The 21,220-nt window shown below is 48.0% G+C and overlaps 1 protein-coding gene across 1 annotated transcript in view; it reads left to right on the top strand.

Annotated features, from left to right (window-relative positions):
- The window catches only part of AR (androgen receptor), a 156,958-nt gene that overhangs the window by 95,526 nt on the left and 40,212 nt on the right, over nucleotides 1-21,220 (top strand). Inside the window, 1 exon segment of the mRNA XM_011371467.1 lies at nucleotides 399-550. Within this exon segment, the coding sequence (XP_011369769.1) occupies nucleotides 399-550 (152 nt within the window).

Raw genomic sequence — 21,220 nt, 5'->3', positions numbered from 1 at the left:
CCATCCCAGTACCCAGGGAACGTGTGATTTTAGTGGCCAGGGGCCGAGATGGCAGCCCTAAGACATTCGTAGCATCGCCGCCCATCATTTCTCAGCAGGAGCTTCAGGCGTAGGGATTCGGGTACTTTACGTTGCGGGGGGCAGGGCACGTCCACATGATGTAGAGAGACTTCTGTGGAAAGCGAGACAACGGAGAGAAAACACCAACGAACACTGACGTGATGATACTAATCACAGTCATTCCCTCGTGTGTTCATTTTGAGGGCTCTTCGTCCTTTTGTTTCATTTCCGTTAGCCCCGCCAGCAATGTGGGGGACTCCCGAAGATCTCTGACTTCTGCCTTGCCATTCGTGCGAAGCACTGATGCGTGTCGCGTTGTGTTCCTTGTGTCTCCCCAGGTTGGAGACCGCCAGGGACCACGTTCTGCCCATCGACTACTACTTTCCACCGCAGAAGACGTGCCTGATCTGTGGGGATGAAGCTTCTGGCTGTCACTATGGAGCTCTCACTTGTGGAAGCTGCAAAGTCTTCTTTAAAAGAGCGGCCGAAGGTAAAGGTTCTCACGCACTCAGCCCTGTTTCCCTTCCTCCTTCATCTTCTAGAGAGGGGCACCAGTTCTCCAGGGCCTGGAATTTTCTCATCTCAGGGACGAGGTCACTGGCAGGGCCCTCTCAAAGAACCTAAGAGTCCAGAGAAGCAAGTTTTCCTGCTCGCCGGTCCCCAGGCGGTGCAGGGATGCAGGCGACGAAGGTGGTCTCAGCTGGTGCTTGGATCTTGGTGGGGCCTAGGAATGGAAGAGAAACTAATGATTTGAACAGATTTAATTTCCTCCCTGCTTGTTTAATTTCCTCCCTCCACTCTGCTCCTAGTGAGGGAAAAAATTGTTCTTATTAGAGAGTTTAGAAGTGGAGAAACCGCAACTGAGTCCCCAGCCCGTTCTTTGTGGTGAAAAGGAGACTGTTCCTTCGCGAAGGCTTCCCGGCCTCGGCCCCAGAAAGGAAGGGTTCTCGCTGTTCAGACCATCCGTCTCTGCACCTGCTCCCGCCTGCTCCTGCCTCCTTGAGGCCTCTTTGCATTAATAGCTCCCAGGTAGATAAGGACCCAGAGCGATGAAACAATTTTATCTGTCCTTTGGTACAGAGCCCCGAGCTAAATTGCATCTTACAGTGGCTGTGGCCTCAAGCCCGAGCTCCTTAGTCTTACTTAGCTTGGAACAGTTCATGTCTGCTCAGACCCCAGAGGCGCTACGTGTACATGCCTGAGCAGCAGTCCCCAACCTTTTTGGCACCAGGGACCAGTGTGTCTGTGAGAATCTAATGCCCAGTGATCTGAGGCGGAGCTGAGGCGGTGATGCTGGCGCTGGGGAGCGGCTGCAGATACAGATGACGCTTCACTCACTGGCCACCGTTCCTAACAGGCCACGGACCAGTACCAATCCACGGTTTGCGGGTTGGGGACCCCTGATCTAGAGAAAAGGTAGAAAGTGAGCGTCCTTTAACTGGTATCCCCGTTGATAGCCACTTGGAATGATGATGGTCTTTTCATCATTTTGGTCAGGTGGCAGGAAGACCTATAAAACGGAAAACTGTTATTTTGGGTCTTTTTTTTTTGTTTTTCCAGTCCCCAAAGCAACAAGTAGAGAGCTGACACTTGCTCTTACTGAAAGCGAGCCACACGTTCCACCCTTAGCCCTGAGCTCATGCTGGGCCGGGATGAGGTCTAGGGCCCAGGGCCTAGGCCTGGGCAGTTGGGAAACAGACGCAGAGGGCAGCGCCCTCCTTTCTTTAGAGTGCTTAAGGAAGGATGGCCCTCAGAAAGGTAGTGAGAAGCACCTCCAGACACTTCCGATCACCCCACCTTCCCCGCCAGAACCGGCTTCTCCCCCGGGCCCCGTCTTCCAGGGGGTGCAGAGAATGAAACACGGGGTGCCCGTCTGCAGCTGGTATGGCAGCCGGCGCAGGCAAGACAGTAATAGCAGGCATATCAGACAGCAAAGGGGTTCAAGCAGGCAAGCAAACAAGCAAATGTCGCAGATAGATTATGTTGTACGCGCTGTTGCCTCTGGGTTTTACAAATCTGGGTCATGATATTGTTGTTTTGGGGAAACATGGATAGTCATCAAGCAGATTGTGAAAGGGAAGATTTTGCTGTCATAACATATTCCACATGGGAGCGTTCGGCAGAAGCTGGGGCTGCAGGAGGGAGGCAGGCGGAAGGGAAGCTGGCAGGATCTCTGCCATGACTCGGACCTTGGGCCATTTGAGAACAAGGGAGGGAGGAGGGCGATCGCTCGACTTCCGGAACGCTTTCAAATCCAGCGAGGGCTCAGAACACTCCAGACCCCTAGAATCATTGAAGTGAGAGAATCCCGGTTATGTTTTCCTTGAGAAGATGAGCCTCTGTGAGCTTATGGGGCCAAATGCTCTTGCCTGCTTAAAATATGAGAACTCAGCAGTGGATTCCTTACAAAGCTACGAGGCCTCTTGGCTCCTTTGGAATATGCACTCCAGGGTCCAGTTCTGAGCCCTTTTGAGGGACAGGATAAGGTGGCTTAAAAAAAAAACCCAAACAAAAAAATGATTGGTGTTTTCATTGTCCTCCCATCTGTAAAGCTTGGTGGCTGGAGTTTACTGCCATCATTATCTTTATTCGAAGGCAGGGGGCTGTCTTATTACCCTCAGAGAACATTTATTGATTTGTTTTTTTTCCTCCATTTTTTACAATGTGTCTTTATTGCCCAAATGGCCTTTTTGAAGGTGATTCCGAACCTGCCTAGCTGAAACCTGGAATTCCACCTGTCTTGGAGAGAGTGGGAGTGCAAATCTTTCTCTTCCTCATTTGTTTGTTGTCGGTTAACTCAGACTGAGTCCTCAGAGTGTTAATTACCACTTAGCTCATGGTTTCAGAAATCTCTGGACTGGGCACAGGTACAAGACTTAAAAGCCTGGCACATCAGACAGAAACCCGTTTCTCACTCTGGCAGTTCATAAAGCATGAGGCTCTACTGCTGTCACGGGGACAAGGCTCAGCACAGAGTCCACTGCGATACGGCCAGGTTTCCTCATGGACCAGAAAGGAGAGGGCGCCACTTATTTCCGTTGTTGGTAATGCTGGGCATTTCGGGTGAGGCCGAGGCTACTCAGGGAAGGATCTGCATATTTTGAAATAAAAAATAATCGCACTAGGCGAAGGGGCTAAAATCTCTACAGTCTACTTGATGGAAAGTTGTGTGTGTGTGTGTGTGTGTGTGTGTGTGTGTGTGCGCGTGTGTGTGCGTGTGTGCGCGCGCGTGCGTACATGCGCACAATCGTGATTGCACAGATGGTTTGAGGGTTAGAAACTGGCATGAGGAAAATCAGCTAGCTGGTGGGGTAGGTGGGATGAACAGAGAGGCGAGAGGGGCAGGCCCCATCGGATTCTACGGAAAAGCCAAGGAAGTTCGAAGACAGTTATGCCCATCCGCAGAGGTAGGGGTTCAGAGGGGTTTTGGTTTTGTGACCTTAGATAAGGAATTCCCCCCACTGTGGACCTCAATTTCCCCTGTCCGTAAAATAAATGTGTTAAACCGGGTATTTTTCAATGCTCTTCCAGCTTTAGACTGTGACAGTTCTGCAAATTACGAACGTCATCGCTATTTGAGCAGACATGTGGACATGTGTGCCCACGTGCACTGTTGGATTTATTTGCCTTCCTAGTAGATGGCACATCCTCACTCCCATTCTCTTAAAATCAGCTGGGACAGCGCACTGGCTGGACCGGGTCACAGCTCAGGCGTCTGAGGCTGCCTCTCCCCGGCGTCCCTGTGGCTGGGGGACTTCCCTTCTTTTCCATTTTCTCATCTGGAAAATCAGGATATGAGTCCCCGTCTCTACCTCATCGTGTTTCAAAGAGAGTTAATTAATTCATCGTGTGCATTACGCGCACAAGAATTTACTATTTTTCAGGCATTTTCTAGTAAAACACTGGAGATTGGACATCCCTTTGTTTTGTACACATGGAGCGCCGTTTGGTACACATCATAAAACCGAAACTGGAGTTTACATTCTGAACCCAAAGAATTACTCCAGCCTCACTGATGTTTACAATACATCCCAATTTAGTATCCTCGGCAAATTTTATATGAGCCTGGCTTTGATTCCGTCTCGCGCTCCAGAGTTTTGCGAGGGAAGAAACGTGAGCGAACCCCCATTGAAACTCTTGTGTCCTTTCAACCAGCTCATGTGGAATTGAATGTTACTTTTCGTTTGGGAACCTGCGGAGACCTTTCGGTGCACGTCAGCGTCCTCTGCACTCTCTGACTTTTTGAGTGACATTTCCCAGAGGCCAGGTGACTATTCTGGGTCGATTGACTTGCAGTTTCTTCAACGGAGCCCCGATCGGGTGTCTTCGGCCAAGGAGGGGACGCTTCCCAAAGCTGCTCTTATCTTTTATCCGTCTCTGTTTTTCTTAAATGCCATCGGCAGACTTCAGATCAGGGGTTGGCAAACTTTCTGTCGAGGCCCAGGTAGTACATAACCCAGTAGGTGTGGCCGCGTTCCAGTCAAACTTTATGGGCACTGAAATGGGAATTTCTCTTAATTTTCACATGCCCTTCAGTACTATTGTTCTTTTGATTTGTTCCAACCATTTAGAGTGTAAAAATCATGCTCAGCTCTTGAGCAAATGGCGCCTGGGTCTGCCTTGCAGGCTCTAGCTCATCGACTCCTTTACGTGGTTGGTCCTGCGCTTGCAAATCTCTGAGGCAAATGTTGCTCTATCTTGTCTCCTGGTAGTTAGCACCTTTCTAAATTATCTACTTTTAAACATTCATCTCACTTGACCAAAGTTTACATGTCTTGCTTTCCCAGAATGCCTGATCTGGCAGCCTCTATGTCCCATGCTTTTTTTTTTTTTTTTTAACTAAACAGGAGAAAAAAACATACCTATGAACGCTAGAAGAGGATACGTTTTTTTCCCCGGTGATCTGATAGATCACTCCCCACCCGTAGTACCTGGAGGACAAGTCGAAAATATTTCACATATTTTCTAGACTTTTGTACTGTAAGCATGTGGATGACTAAGAAATAGATACGAATGAGTTTTGCTGGATGCTACGTATACTCCAGATGTTAAAGAGAAAGGAATTTCAGGACTCTGATACCGTTACAGGAGAACTCTGTCTCATAGAAAGTAGGGCCCAGGGGACCAGTTGACTTACACACCTGCCATATATTCCCCATGATCCTTTGTGTTTACATACTTGCCAGCTTAGTTCTGGTCCTCCGCATGACAGCACGAGGCCACAGGCGTGTAGAATAATTAATCTAGCTCCGTAACTCATTGCAGTTGATGCCCCCCGACCCCAAGTCTCTTTTTGGTGCCCGGATCGGGAGCCGTGCCAGAGATTTGCCATCGCTGCTCTGTAGGGACCTGTGCCTGCTTGTTTACCCCATGAGAATTCTTATGAAGCAATGATTAATAAGAAGTTGCTGTGTCACTTGCAGGATCTTCAGAGTCCATTGCCTCCTTTCACCGTGCCTTACCATTCCCCAGTCTTCTATTTTTGAAGCGCTCCCGTACACTGCGTCTAGAAGCTTTTCAATCTCTCACAGAATCTCTTGGTAATCGTGAAACTCTGGGTGGTAGGTTTCTGCATTTCGCTGCTATTGCAAGGGTAAGCGTTGGACTCGATTTTTCTTCAGAGGTAGGAGTGCTTTCTTACTTCTCTGGACTCTAGTCCCATGGCAAGAAACACACTATCCCTCTAAATAACTGAAGTCTGCGAGACGCCATCATTTCAAAAACCTAATCTTTTCAGTGCTAATAGCCATGTGCACATAGTTCTAGAAGCCATTTTTCAGTGTGCACGTTCCTCGTTACAGCTAGGCAGCTGCTCTTGGCATTGCAAGGAGGCAGGTGAGCTTTGTGCCCGTACCGAAGAAGAAACTTCTTCCTGTGCAGAAGTAACAGATTCAGGGGTGAAAGACTCTCTATAGAGGAAATACGGTTTAGAATTCTCAGCCCCTGGATGCGCTGTTGCCTATATGCTACCGAGCTGCCTCATCAGAACATAATCTCCTCACGCGTTCAGTCAGTGAACATTGGATGCGGGCCCTGGCGACCATGGGTCTCCCACAGGTCCATACGTTACACGAGCACCTTTCTTCATCACCCACTCATAAGTCCTTTCTCTTTGTGGACAGTTGATTCAGTCAGGAGCTGTTTAACGAAAAGATAAAAGGTTCATAGTGCTTGGAATCACGGGATCTTGAAATGTAAACCTGTTAAGACATCAAAGAAGGGAACTTAGGAATCTAAGAATCTGGCCAAGCCATTTCGTGGATGAGGAAACTGAGGCCCAGAGCAAGGAGGAAGCTTTACCAGGTTCATAGAACAAAGGAGTGGCAGAGACGAGGGCCTGCGGCCATTACTTCTTCCTTCTGACGGGCTCTCCTGCCTCACAGCCCATCAGAGCCGTGGTGATTGTTACCTCGGAACCCCGAGATCGTGTGAAACAATAATAAACACATCGCGCTCCTTGGCTTGCTGGTGGCGCTCCGTCCCTGTTAGTCCCCACTGCCTCCACCGCTGTGTGACAGCACCCTCTGCCACCACATCCTACCTAGGGGAGGGAGGGATCATGGCCGTCTGCGGCAGGCGGGCTCTGCGAGACGTTTTTTGATGTGAACATCGTTGCCAGGTCTCGTTTGTACATACATGCGTGAATTTGTTTTTATGGAGAGTTTTCATAGCTTCCACGTCATTTCCAGAAGTCCCGTAACCCACAGAAGATTCCACACCACTAGTCTAGCCTTTGACAAGGAATTTCCAGGCACATCAGGGCGTACCCGTGCCACGGGGATGTCCCCAACGGCTGAACCATGACCACCACTTGCCCACGTCGCATCTCTTCGTTCGATGGAGAGTCGCCGCTCGCTGACTGTGTGCGCCGCCCCTACGCCAGGCGCCGGGATAGGAGATAACAAATTACTGCTCGAGCACTCCATATGCATTAGTTGCTTCGTAGACGTTTTCTCATTCAGTCCTCACTACAACCCCAAGATGCAGGTTTTATTATCGCCCCCAATTTGCAGACGGGGACACTGAGGCACAGAAGAGTTAATGACGTTTGCAAAGCCCGACAACTAGTTAGCAGCCGTGAGGCGCATATGACACAGAGACCCCAACATAACGGGGAGTAAGTGTAAGTCCCCTGCGCAGAGAGACTGAGAATAAGGTGTTTTACCTGGAAGGTTTGGTACGGCCTCCCAGAGGACTTAAGGCTTGATCGAGGTCTTGAGAGATACATGATAGTTTGCCAGGTACAGAAAGGTACGAAGGGAACTTCAGAAAGAGGACAGACTGGTCAAAAACAGGGCTGCGTGAAAGCAAGAAGCTTCTTTGGGGAACGGCGTGGAGTCCCGGGGCAGTTAGGGGGCTCTTCATCAGATGACCTGCCTTCAGCCGGCTTTTTATGCCTGTCCCCCCGACACCGTGCTTTCTGGAAGTAGGCTCCTTCCAGCCAGTAGAACGAGGCATGTGTCGTTCCCTGTTTGCACCTCAAAATCTCCATCTGAATAATAAAATGCTTGCACCAAATAATCTCGAAGATTTCAGCAATAAATCTATAACAGTCTAAATCTTGAACAATAAATCTCTAAAATTTTATAGATGTTCCAGATGTGCCCATCGGCCAGTGGCCCACTTTATACACATCAGCCTTGGGAAATGGGCAGGCCTGAGTTCGATCCTTGGCTCCAGGACTTAATAGATATGTGACCTTGAGCAAATCCCTCCACTGCTCCATGCCTCTGCGAGGACAGTAACAGCTCGCAAGACTATTGTGAGAACAAAATGAGGTGTAACAGCTCCTGGTGCCCGAAAACTTTGGGTTCCTTCTCCCGTAGCGAAGCCTCGCTCATTGGCACACATACGCGTACGGCACCCATCAAAAAGGCTGAAAGGAAAGATGGCAGATGACGTTTGTTACAGTCCCCTGGTTCCACAAGGCCTTGGTTCGGCATAAACTTCTCTTCAGTGTTACTTAATTAACCAGCAGAGTGCCAGTGCCGTTCGTATGACAATATGGCCATGGCTAGTCTCTTCCTCACCTTTCCTCTTGGCCTTCAAGGGGAATGTGCACCAGACACCCCTGCAAGCGCGCGGGTTCGTTGCCTCTGCTGACTTCCAGGCTGTGGCATTTAAGGCGTCAGAGCTCTCCCTGCATGTTCAGTCCCAATGAGAGTTGTCTGACCGCCCTGGTAAATTGCAGTCCACAGCCACAGGCCAGGAGAAAAGCTAAGGCAGGCCATAAATTATCCTCCCCGTTCTTCAGCCATTGGTTTCCCTTGCCGAGCCGGAGGCGTGCCTTAAAGGATGCTGAGGCCAGATTCAATAGAAACCCGAGCCAACACCTGTGTAAATAAATTCTTGAGGCTTCTTTTCCTGAAGCCAGATGGCTATTTTTTGAAACCAAGCCAGATTATTTTTTTTATCTCGAGTGCTATCTGCTACGTTTTTCGTGCTTTGCACCCCTTGGAGGAGTGTTGCTTGGCTGTAGCATTATAGGTTTTTCTTGGAGGGGGGCATTTCTTTCAAGAAGAGAATAATGTCTTGCTGTGGCCTGTGACTTGACTGTGTTTGAAACGAAATCCGGGCCATATACCAGAATTCACTCTGCTTCCCACAGGTTGGCTTTACGCTCCTCCACCCCCACCAGCTGTTCCATTTTGAACCTTTTAGAAACCAGCCAACCAAAAGCAGCACGTAGCCTAATACTTATTTCCACCGGCTACCCGAGCCACCTGCAGATCTTGTCCAGAACCCTATGCGGGGAGGGGGTTAGAGCCCTGCCCAGGGCCCCAGGACCCAGCACTAGGTGGGCATCCAGTCCGTGGGGTCCCTTGGACCTTCTCGGCTTCAGACCAGAGGCTCGGCTGCCACCACCTGAGCTGCGAGCCTCTGTGCCGCCTCCAAAACTCCTCTGCGGCCCGTGTCATTTGGAAAGTGTTTTAATGTAAACCTGTTAAGACATAAAAGAAGGGAACTTAGGAATCTAAGAATCTGGCCAAGCCGTTTCGTGGACGAGGAAACTGAGGCCCAGAGCAAGGAGGAAGCTTTACCAGGTTCATAGAACAAAGGAATGGCAGAGACGAGGGCCTGCGGCCATTACTTCTTCCTTCTGACGGGCTCTCCTGCCTCACAGCCCATCAGAGCCGTGGTGATTGTTACCTCGGAACCCCGAGATCGTGTGAAACAATAATAAACACATCGCGCTCCTTGGCTTGCTGGTGGCGCTCCGTCACTGTTAGTCCCCACTGCCTCCACCGCTGTGTGACAGCACCCTCTGCCACCACATCCTACCTAGGGGAGGGAGGGATCATGGCCGTCTGCGGCAGGCGGGCTCTGCGAGACGTTTTTTGATGTGAACATCGTTGCCAGGTCTCGTTTGTACATACATGCGTGAATTTGTTTTTATGGAGAGTTTTCATAGCTTCCACGTCATTTCCAGAAGTCCCGTAACCCACAGAAGATTCCACACCACTAGTCTAGCCTTTGACAAGGAATTTCCAGGCACATCAGGGCGTACCCGTGCCACGGGGATGTCCCCAACGGCTGAACCATGACCACCACTTGCCCACGTCGCATCTCTTCGTTCGATGGAGAGTCGCCGCTCGCTGACTGTGTGCGCCGCCCCTACGCCAGGCGCCGGGATAGGAGATAACAAATTACTGCTCGAGCACTCCATATGCATTAGTTGCTTCGTAGACGTTTTCTCATTCAGTCCTCACTACAACCCCAAGATGCAGGTTTTATTATCGCCCCCAATTTGCAGACGGGGACACTGAGGCACAGAAGAGTTAATGACGTTTGCAAAGCCCGACAACTAGTTAGCAGCCGTGAGGCGCATATGACACAGAGACCCCAACATAACGGGGAGTAAGTGTAAGTCCCCTGCGCAGAGAGACTGAGAATAAGGTGTTTTACCTGGAAGGTTTGGTACGGCCTCCCAGAGGACTTAAGGCTTGATCGAGGTCTTGAGAGATACATGATAGTTTGCCAGGTACAGAAAGGTACGAAGGGAACTTCAGAAAGAGGACAGACTGGTCAAAAACAGGGCTGCGTGAAAGCAAGAAGCTTCTTTGGGGAACGGCGTGGAGTCCCGGGGCAGTTAGGGGGCTCTTCATCAGATGACCTGCCTTCAGCCGGCTTTTTATGCCTGTCCCCCCGACACCGTGCTTTCTGGAAGTAGGCTCCTTCCAGCCAGTAGAACGAGGCATGTGTCGTTCCCTGTTTGCACCTCAAAATCTCCATCTGAATAATAAAATGCTTGCACCAAATAATCTCGAAGATTTCAGCAATAAATCTATAACAGTCTAAATCTTGAACAATAAATCTCTAAAATTTTATAGATGTTCCAGATGTGCCCATCGGCCAGTGGCCCACTTTATACACATCAGCCTTGGGAAATGGGCAGGCCTGAGTTCGATCCTTGGCTCCAGGACTTAATAGATATGTGACCTTGAGCAAATCCCTCCACTGCTCCATGCCTCTGCGAGGACAGTAACAGCTCGCAAGACTATTGTGAGAACAAAATGAGGTGTAACAGCTCCTGGTGCCCGAAAACTTTGGGTTCCTTCTCCCGTAGCGAAGCCTCGCTCATTGGCACACATACGCGTACGGCACCCATCAAAAAGGCTGAAAGGAAAGATGGCAGATGACGTTTGTTACAGTCCCCTGGTTCCACAAGGCCTTGGTTCGGCATAAACTTCTCTTCAGTGTTACTTAATTAACCAGCAGAGTGCCAGTGCCGTTCGTATGACAATATGGCCATGGCTAGTCTCTTCCTCACCTTTCCTCTTGGCCTTCAAGGGGAATGTGCACCAGACACCCCTGCAAGCGCGCGGGTTCGTTGCCTCTGCTGACTTCCAGGCTGTGGCATTTAAGGCGTCAGAGCTCTCCCTGCATGTTCAGTCCCAATGAGAGTTGTCTGACCGCCCTGGTAAATTGCAGTCCACAGCCACAGGCCAGGAGAAAAGCTAAGGCAGGCCATAAATTATCCTCCCCGTTCTTCAGCCATTGGTTTCCCTTGCCGAGCCGGAGGCGTGCCTTAAAGGATGCTGAGGCCAGATTCAATAGAAACCCGAGCCAACACCTGTGTAAATAAATTCTTGAGGCTTCTTTTCCTGAAGCCAGATGGCTATTTTTTGAAACCAAGCCAGATTATTTTTTTTTATCTCGAGTGCTATCTGCTGCGTTTTTCGTGCTTTGCACCCCTTGGAGGAGTGTTGCTTGGTTGTAGCATTATAGGTTTTTCTTGGAGGGGGGCATTTCTTTCAAGAAGAGAATAATGTCTTGCTGAGGCCTGTGACTTGACTGTGTTTGAAACGAAATCCGGGCCATATACCAGAATTCACTCTGCTTCCCACAGGTTGGCTTTACGCTCCTCCACCCCCACCAGCTGTTCCATTTTGAACCTTTTAGAAACCAGCCAACCAAAAGCAGCACGTAGCCTAATACTTATTTCCACCGGCTACCCGAGCCACCTGCAGATCTTGTCCAGAACCCTATGCGGGGAGGGGGTTAGAGCCCTGCCCAGGGCCCCAGGACCCAGCACTAGGTGGGCATCCAGTCCGTGGGGTCCCTTGGACCTTCTCGGCTTCAGACCAGAGGCTCGGCTGCCACCACCTGAGCTGCGAGCCTCTGTGCCGCCTCCAAAACTCCTCTGCGGCCCGTGTCATTTGGAAAGTGTTTTCTTTGTCTTTTTTGCAACTCACTGAGGACCAGCCAGTAAGTTTAGGTTCAGATTATGATCCCATGGGAGCAGAGAGAGAAGTGGGGAACAAAGAGGCGTGGCCATGTGGGATGATTTTGCAGCAACCTACCGAGTCCTACAGAGATATTAAAGTTGCTCCCCAGGCAGAAGCACTGTTGGTATAGTGGTAAAAAGCTTGATTTGAGCCCAGTGTTTGTTAACTGTGTGACCTTCAGAAGATGACATCTCCTCCCTGAGCCTTAGTTTTCTCTCCTATAAAATGGGGATGTTAAAGACCACAACCCAGAGAAGTTAGAAGGATTCCACGACATAAGGCGACTAGAAGTTTCCTTGCATAGCCTCAGACTTGTGAAAATAAAGCAAGTCGGTCACATGAGAGCATGTGTCCGCGGTCCTGTGTTCTCACTACGCGGTGCTAGCTAGTGTCCATGAAATCTACCTGGTGCCATTTACATAGAGAATTTGATAGTAATTATTTTCCGACAGATGACCTATTTCAGAATGGGACAGTTTTTCGGCTTCACCGATGTGTTCGTTCCCAAGTACAGAGTAACAGTAGTCAGCTAGAGGGATGACGGGCAGCCCAGAGCTCCCCGGGCCCTATCTCCTGGTTAGAGGGAAGTCCAGACGATGGCCGTTTGTGTTCTCGTAGTCTGGTGGCGGGGAGGAGGGGCGGAAAGGCAGTAGCTTTCACTCATTTTTCCAACAAGCAAGTACTGCGTCAGGCTTCGCCTGGGCCCAGGGATGCGTGTTGAGCGAGCCTGGTCCACGGGGAGCCGCTGGCCGGCGAAGCTGCCAGCTCCTGGCAGGCGTGTCCTCCAAGGTCAGCTGCAGTGTGAACATCACACTGAGTGTCTAGGTGCGGCAAAAGCAGCACGATGGCACAGGAGAGAGAAAGGTCTACAGGTGCAGCAACTCTTCCCCACGACAGCCCTGACCAAGGGCAGCAGAGTTGGAGGGGCCTGTCACCATCAGCAGCCCTGGAAGCCTTAACAACAACAACAACAAACAATAACGACGACGTTAATCATAGCCGCGGTGTAGTTACCGAACATTCTCTCTGCATCAGGCACTAAATACTTGCGTAATCTTCAGCACGACCCCGTGCGGCAGTAGATACTCTTACCGCCCTTGGTTTACAAACGAGGAAGCGGAGGCACAGAAGACTAAGCGGGAACGAAACTAATTCATCTCAGTCGACCGAACAGCATCTGTTAGACGAAAGGCTTTGTGCTAAGTGCTAAGGAGACAGAGACGAGTAAAACAGTCACAGTCCAGCGGGAACGACAGAGAGGCGCCCAGCGAGGCAAGCGTGTCCCAGCCCTCCTGCTCGATGCCGCGCACTCAGCAATTCTGAACGAGGCGGTCCTTCTCCCCGAGATCTCAAAGCTTAATGGAGGATACCTGTGGGGACAGAAACATGAAGTACTGCCGTGATAAGTGTCATGAGAGACAGAGCTGCAACATGGGACGAGAGCTTAGACAGCAACAGAATGGTTGAAATCAAAGCCCCAAATCAATTCCGTTAAGAATTATGAAGAAACTAGTTGATTGAGGTCAAAGCCCCACAGTGGTCAGACATTTATATGGTTCGCAAACTGATCTCCCCGATTAGTGCCCACGATCACTACCCACATGTGGCACCGTATGTAGTTATTACAATGTTATTGGCCGTATTCCCTGTGCTGTGTTTCACATGCCCCCAGCCACTATGCTACATACCTGAAACTGATGCAGAATATTGGAATGTCAGCTATAATTGAAAAACAATATATTTAAGTTCGTAAAAGAGTAAAATTGAGTAACGCAAGTACATACATACATCATACATACATACATCATACATACATACATACATACATACTCCCCCCAAATTGTTATGTAATTTTATTCCAGCTCGGTTCGTTGTTTTCTGTTTTGCGTTCTCTTCCTGAAATGGGTTTTCAGTGTTTCGTCCACCCAAGGCTGACGAGGCGCTGCAGGAGACTGCGCTACAACACAGCGAAACCCTTGTTGCACGCTGCGCGCCCACACCTCCAGCCCACGCCTCCACCATGCTCGTCTTTGCTCAGGCTGCTCCCTGTGCCTCGAGCTCTTTTTATCCACGGCTCCATCTCCTTCGGGCCTACTTCACGCGGCCCGCGCCCCAGCGAAGGGCACCCCACCTTCTCCTGTACTCGAAAAGCACTTTCCGGGTGCCTCTCTTGCGCTTCTTAGCACTTCCCACTTTATCTTTCCGTAATGTAGTTACCCAGCTTTTCCTTCTGCTGGGCTGAGCTTCTAAGTAGAGGGTTCACTTTGCTGACAACCATGATTCTCTTTTAAATGCATTGGAAACCTCTCCTGGCTTGTACTGTGCCTGGTGGGCTTTAACCTTTAATCTTAAACATGTGAAATGACATCACCTGGCTGGAGATGTATACTCTCTACTAATGGCTTTCCTAAAAGCCCACCAGCTTAACACGGCAGCCGACTAAAATGGATCCTTTTTGGTCCTGCCCTCCTGCATCCATCATTCGTACAGTTGTAGATTTTTTCTTAGTTTTTTCTTCAGACCTCGGTGGTTGTTGGATAGGTACGTCGTTCACATGTATTTAGGTTGCATTTATGAGCATTGCTCTCTGTACTTTCTCTTTCCAATGTCCCCGGGACTCATTTCCACCAGTGGAAATACTGGGTCAAAAGCAAGGGCTGGTGGTGGGAGCGTGTGATGGGCAGATCTTTAAGGACAGTAGGTGTATTCGTGAGGTTTGGGGAAGGCAGGTGGCTTTACTGACAGCCGAAATCATGTGTTAGGAGTTAAGAATTTATGAAAGGCCCCCTGCTCGAAAGTGTCTTTCCACGCATGATCTGTCACAGGGTCTGCAACTCCCACACATGTAGAACTGTTTGGAAGACTTCTCTTCCTGGAACAAGTTCAGCCATTGTCAGGAAATACTATTGGAAATTAGGTTGTCAGTATGTTCCTTGGCAGGGCCCTGGAGGAATAGAACACGAGTCTCATAAATTTTGAAAGGGTAGGGGATTCGGGACAGGTTCTGAACACCAAGTACTTATCCAGAATCCGAAGGCTCAGACAGAGCTTCAGAGTGGCGAGCTGCGAGGAGCCAGGGGTCAAATTAAAGGGATCGAGCATTTGGAAGGACGAAAGAACAGAAGGGGAAGGGGGCGGCGCAGGGAGAGTCCCGGCCGATGAACGAGTTGCAGCTACTTCCCAGGGATGGGAATTGCGTCGCGTTCATGGCTGCAGCATGAACTTTATACTAGAAGGAGAGGCGCGAGTTCTGGGCAGCCAGTTGTCGGCTTTAGATAGAACCGTAGGGGTCGAGGCCCGAGGGGGGGATGTCCAGGTCTTCGTCGCTTTCTGTGCACATCAGAAAACCTGAGCGGCAGAACTCAGGGCCGCATAGCAGACTCGGCACACAGCATTACAGCTGCTGTCGGAGGAGGCACGCCAGCTGCCACTGCCCCGTTTGCTGGCTGGATCTTCAAGAACTGCGGGATCGTTCGAGGGACTGCAGGGGAGGAAGGTGGCTGTATCTACCTGTCGGTCGCCTTCAGTGACATAGTTCGGGGGTCGTGCCTTCCAGATACTCAGGTGGAGACGGCAACATCTATTGCGGAACCGCGAGTTCCAGATGGAAAAGAAATAGGTTCTTCCTTTGGTTCCTCGTGCTCCTACCCGCTGCCCATTGTCCCCTCTCGGCCCTGGGTGTAAACCTAGGTCACAGACCCCCGGGTTTGCAGAACACATTAGAGGTGGACTCTCACCAATCGAAGTGCACACTGGTCGATACTGAGGGGGAGCAAGCTGGAAATCAATATAGAAAAGTAGGACGCTAGTCCTTGGAATCCCAGATAAAAGAATGAAGAACTTTCTCTGCATGTCAGATGTCTTCCCGTGAGGCGGCTCCCTGTCGGCCACGTCAACTCGGCCCAGTCTTCTCTAGGTAACTGCTCTCCCTTGTTCGTCATCCCATCCACTCCGCTACTCTAAGGCCCCAGGGAAATGGCGCAGGTTTACAGATGTACTCTGTAAGGTCGTTCTCTAATGACAATCCCCTTTTATGGCGCTGTGAGCATCTGACACCCCAGTTCCTCGGATCACCGGTGAGTGACTCGATCCTGCTTTGGAGCGAACTGCGACTGGTATACTGCCTCCCGGAGACCCTCACTCCAGAGATTGCTGAGTCACGGAATGCGCGCGGAGAATGAATACCACGCCTCAGCCCGCCCCCGATTCGCTCCGGAGATGTTTCCGGCGCCTAGGATGTGGTAGGTTGGGCCTTAGGAGATGCAGCGGACCTGTCTAAGCCTCAGTTTCTTCATCTTAAAATGGAGATAATATAGTGGTTAAAAAGGCCAGAGGAACCGCTGCACGTGAAAACACTGTGAGCCCTGCAAACTGGCACGTGACTGTCAGCTCCTGGCCGCGAGGTCACGAAAAGTCTGCGCAGATAAAGTTGCCGTGTTTACAGTGAAGGCGAAACCTGCTCCGAGAGCAAGCCTTTGTTCCATGGCCCAGTGTGTGTCGTCTCCGGCAGACGTGACTTTTTTCTAGCTTCTGGTAAAAGGGCAGTTTCCTGAGCTGCTGTATACAAGGCGAAGGAGAGAAGTAATATTATTGGGATGAGTTTATATGTTGCAAGTGATAAATACAGACATTTTTCAATTTTATCACCCTCAAAACTATATCCGTGTTCCCCAGCGGAGCCATCGCCCTGCCTTTCATGTGCTTGCTTGGAGCTCCTGGGCGCTCCTGCCTGGCTAACACGCGAACCTTGTGAAATCACTTCCAAGGTCCTTTTCTTTGTTTTCTCTTGATGCCCAAACTGCCAGGGTCGGTAGTGGTTGTGGCGGACTGACAGCGAGGTGACAGCAGGCTGAGCTTTGTTCTCCGGCCTGCCTTGACCCATTCCATCCATCATCCCCCAGGCTCCAAGCCTGCATTCCACAGGGGACAGAAGGGATGAGGCTTAGGGTCCGTGAAACTGTGCTGCACTCTGGGTTGATCCTTTTCACTCCACAGAAGTATTACTCTTCTTTAGGAAACTCAAAACCTCGCGATTTCCCGCGATCTGAGCTGATTCCTTCAGAAGCACTTTTCAGAGCAATTTCTTGGCCAACGAAATTCTGAAAGATCGTTCCTTCACTTATGCACTCAACTAATGTATATTGAAAATTTTCTGTGTTCCAGACATTGGAACGACAAAGAGGAATAAGCTTTATCTTTGTCTCCTTCACAACTAATGAGGAAGATAGTCATTCTTTCATGTAATAACGATCCGTTACATTTCATACACCTCTGGGTCTATTCACATGACAGCGACACAAAGGAATGATTGCAAAGTGGAGAGAGGACGAGGCAAGAAGGACTGATTGTGGATCTAGACACTCTCAAGGCTCCATTTTGAAATCGTGGGATTGCAATTTCCAAGGGCTATTTTGAAATCTCACCCCATGGCATTTTAGATAACAGAATCTCGCTGTCACCGGAGGCAAGAAAATGGCTTACAGAATGAAATGAGCGACATGAGAAATGGAGAAAGGTTAGAGTTTATTTTCTTTTAGGAAAGAGTCTGCTTTATGCATGCATCACGTCAGAGTAAAACCACCACTAGAAAAAAGAAAGCTAGCATGTGACCCCAGGCAAGTCACCGAAGCCCTCTGGACTTCTGCTAAGCCATTCATCCAATGGTATTTGCCCTTTCTACTTCACAGGTATGTCGTGAGATGGGTGGGGAGGGCTTCGCTAGTGTCAACATATTTATTTATTTATTTTTTTGAGCTATAAAGCACTTACCACAATATTCACCATTTTAAAGTGTATGATTCCATGGTTTTTTGAGTACGTTCAAGTATAGTGCCAGGTAGGGACTAGACCAATCAGGGGGATCACTTCATAAGTTATATAAACGTCTCGGCACCATGCTGCACACCTGAAGCTCACATAAAATAATATTGACTGTCAACTCTAATTGAAAAATAATTTTAAAAAGTTGTGCACACATCACCCATCTAATTCCAGAACATTTTCATCATCTGGAAAAAATACCCTGTACCCATTAGCTCTTACACCCAATTTCCCCTCCTGTCAGAACCTGGCAACCACTAATACATCTCTGTCTCTATGGGTTTGTCGATTCTGGACATTTTATATAAATGGAACAGTACGATACGCGGTCTGTTGCGTCTGCATCACTTAGCATAATGTTTTCAAGGTTAATCCATGTTTTAGTATGTATCAGTACTTTGTTCCATTTTCTGGCTCAATAATAATTGCTGGGTTATCTGATGACAACACATTTAACTTTTCGAGAGATAGACAGAGTGTTTCTTATAGAGACCGCACCATTTTGCGTTGCCATCAGCAGCATGTGAGGGCTCAAATTTCTCCACATCTTTGCCAAAATATTATCTGTTTATTATATTATTATTATTATTATTATTATTATTATTATTATTATTATTCCTACTGGGCGCAAAATGGCGTTTCATTGTCATTTTGATTATATTTCACTGATGGCTGATGACGTGCATCTCTTCACGTGGTCGTTGGGGATTCATACATCTCTATAGATAGATGACTATTCCTATCCGTTGCCCATATTTTAATTGGATCATTTCTATTATTGACTTACATGTGTTCTTAATGCCTTCTGGATACAAGTTTCTTACGAGGGACATGATTTGCAAACATTTTCACCCATTCTGTAAGTTGTCTTTTCGCTTTTGATAGCGTCCATTAAAGAAAGAAAGTTTTAATTTCGATGAAGCCCAATTTATGTGTTTTTCTGTCTTATTGCTTGTGTTTTCCTATCGTCTCTAAAAATCCGTTGCCCAATCCAAGATCACAAAGATTTATACCTATGCTTTCTTCTGAAAATGTTGCAGTTTTAGCTGTCATATTGGGGTCTGTGATCCCTCCTGACATGACGCAGAAGTACAGCTTTATTATTTTACATGTAGATATCCCGCTGTCCCAGCACCATTTATCGAAGGGTATTCTTTCTCCATAGACTCGTCTTAGTATCCTTGTTGGAAAACTGTTCGTTATAAATATATGAGCTTCTGTCTGGACTCCTAGGTCTATTCCACTGAACTTCGTGTCTATCCTTATGCAGCTTTCACACTATCTCGATTACGGTAGCTTTGTAGTAAGATGTGAAATTCGGAAGTGTGGCTCCTCTAAATTTGTCCTTCATTTTCAAGACGGTTTTGGCTATTCTAGAACACTTGCATTTCCATATGAAATGTTGGACTACCTTGTCAGTTTCAGGAATAGCGACAGCTGGGTTTTTGATAGAGATTACACTGAATCTGTAGATTAATGTGGACAATATTGTCATGTTAACGGTATTAATGACGTTAACGATGTTAAGTCTTCAAATTCATGCATGCGAGGTATCTTTCCATCTACTTCGTTGTCGTTTAATTTCTTTTGATTATGTTCTATAGTTTTCAGAGCTCAAGTCTTCCAGTTCTTTTGTTAAATTTATTATTATTTTATTTTTGATGCTTTTGTTTACTCTTAAGTATTTTTATTTTTTGATGGAATTATTTTCTCAACTTCATTTTGCATTATTCATTGCTAGTCTATAAAATTAATATTTGTATATCGATGTATTGTACTGCATCATTGCTGAATTCATTTATTAGCTCTCATAGTTATTTTGCATATTTTTTAGAATTATCTTCGTATAAAATGATGTCATCTGTGAAAAAAGATAGTTTTACATCTTTCTTTCCAATCTGCATGTCTTTTATTTCTTTTTCTTGTCTAATCGCCCTGGCTAGAACACCCAGTCCAATGCTGCACGTTATAACATGTCCATCTTTGTCTCTAGTCACAATTTTTATCTTAAAATCCATTTTGTCTGATAGTATGGCCATCTCGCTTCTCCTTCGGTTGCTCTTCCCACGGAATATCTTTTTCCATCCATTTACTTTCAACCTATTTTTGTCTCAGAATCTGAAGTGTGTCTTGCAGACAGCATGTAGCTGTATCTTGTTCTTGTTTTTTTTTTTTAAAAAAATGCATTCTGCAAATCTCTGGTTTTAATAGCAGTGATTAATCCAATTACATTTAACGTAACTTCTCATACAGTAGAGTTTACTCCCGCCAAATCTCACGGTTTGTCGCTGCTGCTTTTCACCGTTGTTTTCGTTGTTTGATTGTTTGCTGAATTCTCCGAAATAATTGTAGATGTCCGGGAAGACGTCGTAGCTTTTCAGAGTGGCCCGTGGACAGCTCATCTCCCCACTTCTTTTTTAACCTTTTTGATTCTGTCATCGCTTGCCACCGTTCTTATCTACCAGCTCACTGAGGCTTGGTGGTCAACATTTGCCTCTGTTTTATTTTCTACAAACTCCCCCGGGGTGAGGGGGAGACTGTTTACTAAGGGAAAGCTCTGAGTCAGGTCACACAAACACAGCCTCGAGAGAGGAGTCTGCCAGGTAACCTCCAGCAGGTCACACACAGTGCAAGTTCTCTGAGAAAGAAGTTTCGAAGGAGTTCCAACCCCACTCTGCTTACCGTGGAGTCGGGGAGGGGATGTAGGGCAATAGGGCAGGTTTAAACATCGCGAAGCTCCGAATAAATGCTCCCCAGATGGCCTCGAGCACTTGGTTAATTTTTACAGTTGCGAAAATGTTTATTCTGACCTCTCCGTTTGTTTGCGTGTTTGCCAATTCTCTAAGTTCTTTTACGGAGCGCAGAACTTTAGAGATGTCCTCACTCCATCGTTTTCTCTGACAGTACTGCACTCTGAGATGTGTGAGCACTCCCCAACCTTTAAAAAAAAAAAAGTGAATATCCGAAGTGTCCAGGAAAAATTATCCTGAAAGTTAATTGACTTTTCGGGATCCTTCCTCAGTTCCTAAGGTCCCTCACCCCAATGTTGTTTTCTGTTTGTTTGACAAATAAGAAGAAAGATGTTTTCTGCATGTCATTCATATAAAAATGTATTCCAGCGCATGCGCCCCCCCCACCCCACCCCAGAATCCTCCAGCCGGCCCTTTACATCGGCTGTTCCCTCTGCCGCAAATGCTCTTCCCTGAAATATCTGTGTGGCTCACTCCCTCACCTCACATTCATGCCGAACGACGGCCTCAGCGAAGCCTTCACCCCTCGATTGTAAAGGACTCTCTCCCAGCACTTCCATTCTCCCGGCCATGCCTTTCATCCGTGGCACCCGTTGCTCTCTGACATACTAGTTAATTTTCTAATTTATTAGGTTTATCGTCTCTCGTCTGCTTCCTTGCCTCCTCTCCACAGACATTAAAATGGATGTTAGTCAAGATAGGGAGTTTTAATTATTCCTTCATTAGTATATCCTAAGTGTCTAGAACACTGCTTAGCGTAGAGTAGGTGTTTAATAGATCACTAATTCATTAATTAATTCTGCCCAGATTTCTGTTACTGTTTCACGGGCATAGGAAGCAGTGTCTGGTATAGACTCTGGT

This window comes from Pteropus vampyrus, unplaced genomic scaffold (assembly GCF_000151845.1).
Source record: "Pteropus vampyrus isolate Shadow unplaced genomic scaffold, Pvam_2.0 Scaffold191, whole genome shotgun sequence".
Taxonomy (NCBI): Eukaryota; Metazoa; Chordata; class Mammalia; order Chiroptera; family Pteropodidae; genus Pteropus; species Pteropus vampyrus.
This window is presented reverse-complemented; position numbering and strand designations above follow the sequence as displayed.